The sequence below is a fragment of the Eumetopias jubatus genome, unplaced genomic scaffold, assembly GCF_037043125.1.
Source record: "Eumetopias jubatus isolate StellerSeaLion01/CBP00866 unplaced genomic scaffold, mEumJub1_p1.0 scaffold_6, whole genome shotgun sequence".
In the NCBI taxonomy this organism is placed as follows: domain Eukaryota; kingdom Metazoa; phylum Chordata; class Mammalia; order Carnivora; family Otariidae; genus Eumetopias; species Eumetopias jubatus.
The window spans coordinates 48,120,115-48,127,499 of NW_028274812.1; the positions used below are offsets into that span (position 1 = coordinate 48,120,115).

General features: G+C 49.9%; 1 protein-coding gene across 1 annotated transcript; it reads right to left on the reverse strand.

Moving 5' to 3' along the window:
- Nucleotides 1–1,090: 1,090 nt before the first annotated feature.
- MARCKS (myristoylated alanine rich protein kinase C substrate) lies at nucleotides 1,091–5,540 on the reverse strand. The gene is made up of 2 exons (XM_028104147.2): nucleotides 5,008–5,540; nucleotides 1,091–3,196 (listed from the first exon to the last, which is right to left on the reverse strand). Exons 1-2 carry the CDS (start codon nucleotides 5,107–5,109, stop codon nucleotides 2,297–2,299), a joined length of 1,002 nt encoding a protein of 333 aa, XP_027959948.1. The 5' UTR covers nucleotides 5,110–5,540; the 3' UTR covers nucleotides 1,091–2,296.
- Nucleotides 5,541–7,385: the final 1,845 nt, after the last annotated feature.

The following is a 7,385-nucleotide window of genomic DNA, read 5'->3' on the forward strand; positions in this document are numbered from 1 at the left end:
CAAAGATCAACACACCCCAGCTAAAAGTACATACTCTTCCAAATGCTGTTTTTATTAGTGGGGAGCATATTTGGTAAGGAGAGGGCATGAATTATTAATGATTCATTATTCCAATTAATAGCACATGTCAAAACCTAATTTATTTTTCTAAGGAGTTTAAGATTTGGTGCTCAGTTGTTACAAATGTGGTTCACTGACTGTGAACCCTACAAGGCAAACTGCTCAAAAACAGCAAAACAGGGTGTGCGTAAACTCTTTTCCTTTGCATTTAATGAAGTAATGGTATTTGATATACACCTTTTTATTCAAATTGACTTCAGTTTAGGATCCAGTGAAGAAAAAAAAATAAATCCAGTTATGGGGTGGTTAAGAGCAAAGGTGAAACTAGTAAGGATTATTACTATATAAGGAAGTATTATTCTCTATCTTTTCCTTTGAGTAACAAGATACTAACACACTACTTTCATTTAAAAAAACTGCAACTATTGAATTGAGGCAAGTTATACTAAAAGGCCCATGAACTGACAATGTTGCCCATTCGTCACCGTTACTCCTTCACATAAGCCTGTTTTTTCTAAGGTGTAACACATAATCTAAGCAATTATTTGGAAATTAGCCAAACACTAAGCAATTACAATGGCAGGTAATACACATCAGTTTTTGGAACACATTTGGCCACTTTTGTGGCCCATCTGCAGTTTGGATTAAATACTCTCAAGTTTCTGGACCTGCATGACAAAAAAATGTATTTTATGAAATTTTCACATGACATTTAAATAGTCTTCAGGTCACACCACTTTTGTATTATATAATTCATTCTGACATGCTATGTTAACTACAATAAAAATAATTACTGAATTTTTAAATGAAAACTCAATGTCATTGCAGGTAAACGGTAACAGACATGGAATGTTATAAGATCTTCCTGTATGTAATCTGACACTGCTGATTACGAATTTCAAAACTTTGGAAACTTCAGATTAAAAACCACAAGAAAATTTACTCTTGATGGCACGCAAGATGTTCCTCAAAATTACCCTTACGACCTAAAGTCTCAGTATTTTATCAGAACATAAATAAACACAACAAATTTGTACATTTTATTCACATTTATTTTTCGCTTTTAGTGTGCTCACAGAAAATTAGAACACCTTAAGCAGGAGTTTAATAGCAATTTTTGTAAGCAAAGTTACATTCCATCTCTAAGTCAAATTGGTCAAAGCTTCTCCAGTATTTACAAAACATGATAGACAAGATGCTACACAAAACCATTGCATCTGAAGATTTTTTCCTTTATTCTCAAAGACGACTGGAAAAGAAAGCATTGTCTGCTGTAATCAAAAACATACCACAGTATAAACAGTAACCATTCCACTTATCACAGCTTGGTTGAGTTTAAAATTTGTGTTTAAAAGGTCCAAGATGACTGCAGTTTTACAAAAATGGGCAGGGTGGAAAGTTGCAAACTTCATGTGCTTCTGGATATCAAGATTTGTTTTTATACAATAGTCACAGTTAAAAACACCCTGCTGGTAATACATAATTACACTTTATTAAGGTCATAAACCAGCAATAAACAATAAAGCCTATACAACTTGTAGTTCTACTTAATCACTGACTGGTACAGCTAACATGAGATAAGTGAAAAGTTCCTATGGTTTAAATGAACTCCTAAGACTATGATCTTTTTTTAAAATCTGGGTATTGGTGTTTTTTTTTCTCTTTCCTTCTTAGTCAAGACTTGTAGTGTTGTAAACCTGCCTCACAAAATACATCGTAATAACTTTTCTTTAAAAAAAAAAAAGACTAAGCCTTTACACCATCATTTCTAGTGGTACATCATTCTTGGCAATGTTACGCACCACTTCAATTTCCCCATCGTGACCCCTTATCACTTCATTTGATATCCCTTTTGACCCACCCATCTCCTTCATATATGGGCATGTCCATAGATTGACAAAGAAAGTTTACATTTTGAATAAAGATGCAAAGTATGCAAAAAACATTAATACTGATGCAAAAAAATAAAAACAAAAGAGAAACAAGGCAGAGGAAGGTGTTTAAGCTCTCCTCGACCTGTTGGAATGGTGGTAACAGAATGATCTGAGATGGGATCTGTGGGGAAGGAGGGGGAACAAAATTTGCTGCTTAAAAAAAAAAAAAGTAAAATAAAAAAAGACATCTTTAAAATCAATCCCTGGTTGTAGACAAGTTCTCCAAAACCAGTACCTGGCACCACTCCAACAAACAAACGGGGGGAGAAAAGTTCTTCGATTATCTCAAAAATCGGGCCCTTTTACTCTGCCGCCTCCGCTGGGGGGGCTTCTGGACTGCACTCGGGCTGGGCCTCCTGTGAGGGGGCTGCGCAGGCTGATGAGGCTGACGCGGCCGCCGCCTCCTCCGCGGGCGCCGCCTCCTGCTCCGGGGGCGCCCCGGGCCCGCTGGCTGAAGGCGCCTCGCAGGCAGCGGCGCTGGCCCCGGCCTCCTCGGCCTTCTCCTCGGCCTTGCTGGGCTCCTCGGGGGCCTTGGTCTCCTCGCTGGCGGGCGGCTTCTCGGGCGCGACGGCAGCCTCCTCGGGCTTGGCCTCCTGCGGATCGCCGCCCGCCGCCCCCTCCTCACCCGCCGCGGCTTCCTCGCCCGGCGCCGCCGCCTGCTCCCCGGAGGCCGCGCCCGCCTCTGCGGCGGCTGGAGCGGCGCCCCCGGCGGCCTCGTCCTTACCGCCTTCGGCGGAGGCGCCGCCTGCGCCCTCGGCCTCCCCGCCCTCTCCCGCTTCCTTCTTGTTCTTCTTGAAGGAGAAGCCGCTCAGCTTGAAAGACTTCTTGAAGGAAAAGCGCTTCTTTTTTTTTTTCGGGGTCTCGTTGCTGGGCGAGGGCGTGGCCCCGTCCTCGGCCTTGGGCGAAGACGTCGAGGAGGCGGCCGACGCGGCCTCCCCCTCCGCGGCCGACGGCGAGCCCGGCTCGGCGGCCTCGCTCTCCGCGGGGGCCTCCTTCTCCGCGGGGCTGGCCCCGGCTTCGGGGGCGGCGGTGGCCGGCTCCTCCTTCTCGGCCGCGGTGGGCGACGCCGCCCCGCTCCCGGCGGCCGCGGGCTCCTCCTTGTCGGCGGCCGGGGCGCTGCCGTTGGCCTGCAGCTCCTCCTTGGCGCCCGGCTCGGCGGCCGCGGGAGAGGCGTCGCCGTTTACCTTCACGTGGCCATTTTCCTGCGGGGCAGAGAAGGCGGGAGTGTCACTGAAGCGGCCCGGGCGCCGCCATTGCCGCCCCCACCCCTGGGCCGGGAGGGACCAGTTCCCCCCACACCCCGGGCCCCTCTGGCTTTGGAGTCCCTCCACCCCCTTATGGGGAGGCGGGGTTGCCTGCCTAGACAAGGGCTCTCCGAGGAAACGGGACAGTGCCGTTGGGGGCGCCCTAAAGACACAGCAGTAGCCTCGACCACTCAACAAACGGATTTAAAAGTGCCGAGCCCCAGACGTAGAAAGCAAGGGATAACCCATTCCAGCCTTCGCCTCACGGGCTCCACAAAAAAAGAGCCCCGTAACACGATACACCAAACGCCTTCGGGAGAAGGCACGAACCCAGAGCCGGTACACAACCCCCTTTTCCCTAAACCCTGAGAGGCTCTGCAAAAACACCGAGAACTCCCAGGGGCATCACAGCGCTCCAGCCAGAAGCGCCTGGGCTGCGCGCGCACTACGCCCCCTAGGGCTTGGGGTCGCCAGGGGGCGCTGCGCCTCCACCGCGCGGAGCTGGGCGCGGGCGGGCCGGCGGGCGGGCGCGGAGGGGCGGGGCCGCGGGGCCACCCCGCCCTACCCAGCCCGGCCCTGCCCGCCGGCCGAGGCGCCCCCGAGCCCGGATCGCGCAGCCCAGAGTCCACAAACAAAGCTCAGGTGGCTTCCCGGCGTCCTGGTCCGAATAAAACCAACAAGGCAGGGGGAAACCCATGATTTCTGAGGTGTTGCCTCGGCTTCCACGCCCACCTTCGCCCGAGATTCTGTGAAGCCGGGGCGCGCCACGGCGGCTCATTTTGCATTTTTAACGGGTTCAGAGCCTCTTGGCAGAGCTCGCCTTCCCCATTAGGTTACAGTAGGCGAAGCTACACGGCCTCTTCTCTAGGAAAAGAGGCGTGGTGGGTGCCCAGTGTTTGTGAAGCAGCCACCCATGGCCGACCTCTCGCGCCCACCCAACCGTGGCCATCTGCCTGGGTCCGGGCAGCTCTGGGGTGGCCCCCCGCAGTGGTCCAGGCGCCACCGCGCACACGAACAACCCCGACCGAAACACACCAACTGCCTCTTGTTGACCATCTGGACAGGTTCTTCTTCAAGGACCCACCGAGTCTTCCCACCCAGAGATACCATTTCAAAGTCGGATGGGTGTGTAATTCCACAGACAGCTGACGAATAAAGATTTAGAACAGTGGGAAAGCCCCCACGGAAAAGATACCGAAACCTTCCTGCCCAGCTCCAGCCAGCCAGCTCCCTTTCCAAGAACCCAGGGCATGCCGCCTCAGCATACAATAAAACAGCCTTTCCCCTCCTTGCCTTTCTCCACCATTCCCGTTCTCCTCCATCCTGCCCCCCATCACAACAGTTCAGAAATTTTGAAAGCGACCCAATCTCGACAACAAACACGAGAGCCACCCAAAGACCTTTGTGCCCACCAAACACAAATGCAACCTGACTGGGGGGAGGGGGGGTTAGCACCTAGCTAGTCACGTTCTGCCAAGCTCCAAACACGCCATTTTAGACGATTTATCACTTCTTTCCTCGCGTCTACACAAGAATTTGCCAGGATTCTCCGGGAACCACTCCTCTGGGGTGGAGAGGAGGACCCCCCCCACCTCCTATGAGAAATTGACAATTTAGGCTATCGCTTTCCATTCAACTTTCAGACTGCAATCTGGCCGTGCTCCTCTCTCCGCCGAATGCGCCTCGGGAGCGACCGGGAGGGGAGGAGAAGCGTCGGGACTAGAGAGAGAGACACCAAAGAAATGACCAGAAACACAGGTAGACTTTACCTGCCCATTCGCTTTGGAAGGCGATGAGGCCACAGCCGCCTCCCCGGGCCTCTCCGCGGTGGCTTCTCCCTTCGCAGCGGTCTTGGAGAACTGGGCACCCATGCTGGCTTCTTCAACAAAGAAACTCAACAGATCCAAGGGGGGAACAAAGAGCCTCCGGTTGGTGTAACGACGGGGCGAGCGGCAGCAGCAGCGGCGGCGGCAGCAGCGGCGGCGGCAGCAGCACACACACCGGAGGGAGGGGGGGAGTGGGGGTGGTGAAGAGGACAGAACAGAACCGATTAAATACACTCCGGATAAAAAGATTTAAGTCGAAGAGATAAAAAAGCAGCAGCGCAGGAGGGAGGGAAAAAGGGAGGAAAAGTCGAGCACAAAAAAAGGAGCCCAAGTGTAGTTTAAAAAAAAAAAAGAAGTAATAAAAAAATCCCAGATTTGTAGCCGCACTGTAGACAAGAGGAAAATGGAGAAATCTCCCTGGTTGCTAATAAGATGCGGGGTCCAACGCCCAAGTGCACAGATGAATGGGCTCGCGGGCGCTGACGCGGCCCCCGCGCGCGCCGGCCAATCCGCGCACCGCACACAAAGCAGGGGGCGGAGCCTGCGCGCCCGGCGAACAATGGAGCCGCGCTTTGCAAATGATTTGAAAATCAGCCTCAGACCGAGAATTAATGTCCTCCAAATAAATAAATCAATTAAAAAATACATGCCTCTCGCCTCCCTCTGCTTGAAAATAATAACGCATCACTTGATTGGCTTGCTTTGTTTGGAATTAATTAACGCGGGAGGGGGGGTACTTGTGGATGGGGGCGGAGAAAGCTTTAACTTGACTCGCTTTGACTCTTGTCGGTCTATATCCGTGTCTGTCTCTCTCCACTCGCTCCCCTCCCCCATCTTCCCTGTGTGTTTATGTGTATGTGTGTGTGTATGCGAGTGTTAAAGACAATGGTTGGGATTTGTGTGCAGCATGTTTTCTTTCTCCGTGTTCCGTATTGGTTTCACAGATACTACACAGGGTTTGTTTTTTTAACGGTTGCAAATGTTAAATCGCCCTAAATTGAAAGGTATTTAAACCACGAAGATCGAATTTCATCAAACGACATCTCGAGTTAGAATTAGGTCTGTAGGCCAGATGTGGAAAATGCAAAAGCGTCGAGGAGCCTAAGCCACACTCCCTACCCTATCCCACATTGGCATGAAATAAAGTATTTCGATATTGGCCTGCGATGTTCATCGAAGTCCCTCCACCCCCGACTATTCCCAATTAGTGATTTTCCCCCCACAATATAAAGTGAGGGGCATTTACAAAAGATCATAACAGTTTGCATTTTATCACTGTATGAAATGACAATTTTCCTCCATGGTGAAACGAGATACAGCCTCGAGTATATGAATCCATATATACGGTTAGGATGCAATTCGCGTAGACATGAATCGTTTTTCAGCCTACTGCCAGGATCGGATGGACTCTTTCTGAACATGTGTAAGTGTGCATGCAAGCGAGTGTGCTCCTGGAAGGGAGGGAGGCAGCCGCGAAGAAATTCTAAACAACCGGAATGACGATTACAGTTCTAAGGAGAAACTGCATGTTGAGAAATAGCAAGAAGATCCCTGAACGCTCCAAGTCTAGCTTGGGTTAGAGAAAAAGCTTCTATAAGGGGACACAGAGTACCTCCATCGCACCGCTTGCCACGGAAGTACCAGACGCTATTTGTGTGTGAAAGACAAGGCACTGATTTAAAGAAGGGGAAGAGGCGGTAAAAAAAAAAAAAAAAAATCAAGGATACAGCCTAATAAACATTCTCCTACCGCCTACATTTTTGCTCCCAAAGTTTTCACTCGTTTCCACATCAGACCCTTTTCTCGTTTACATTTAGTAATCCTGAAATGAATAATCTTTCGCTTGTGGAAGCGAGAAGCAGTCGAGAGAATGGTTCATTTCTCCTGGTGTTGGCTCTGAATTCTCAAGCAGTTTTATTTTCTGCTTATTGTAGGGAAATGGGTCACACTGAGTGAAAAAGATGGTTGGTTCAAGCCAATAACTCTTTGTTCAAATATTGCTTTGCAAATCACCAAGCTGTACATCTTTACACGAAGCTTCCGTCTTCTCACTGCCCACTGCCTTCAGATGTATTATTCGATCACGAAGTCATATTCTCCAGAGCTGATGTAAAGACGTTTCCGTAGAAGTATATCCTGCCAAACATATTATCACCCTTAAGGGAGCCCGCTGGCCTGGCCCAAGACCCCAGCCGCCGAGGTGGACGCGAATCTCTTGTATTAGCGGAGTTCCAACTTGAAAAGCCAGCTGGGTTGATCCAAAACCACCATCCAGGCGATTCTCAAAAGCTCATTTAAATCTGTTGATTTCCCCCACCCCC

What these genes read in the sequence shown, in the direction of transcription:
- MARCKS (XM_028104147.2), bottom strand. Translation starts at nt 5,109, where the DNA reads ATGGGTGCCCAGTTCTCCAAGACCGCTGCGAAGGGAGAAGCCACCGCG. An exon ending in CTTCCAAAGCGAATGGGCAG is followed by an intron (nt 3,197 to 5,007) that starts GTAAAGTCTACC and finishes TCTGCCCCGCAG; the next exon opens with GAAAATGGCCACGTGAAGGT.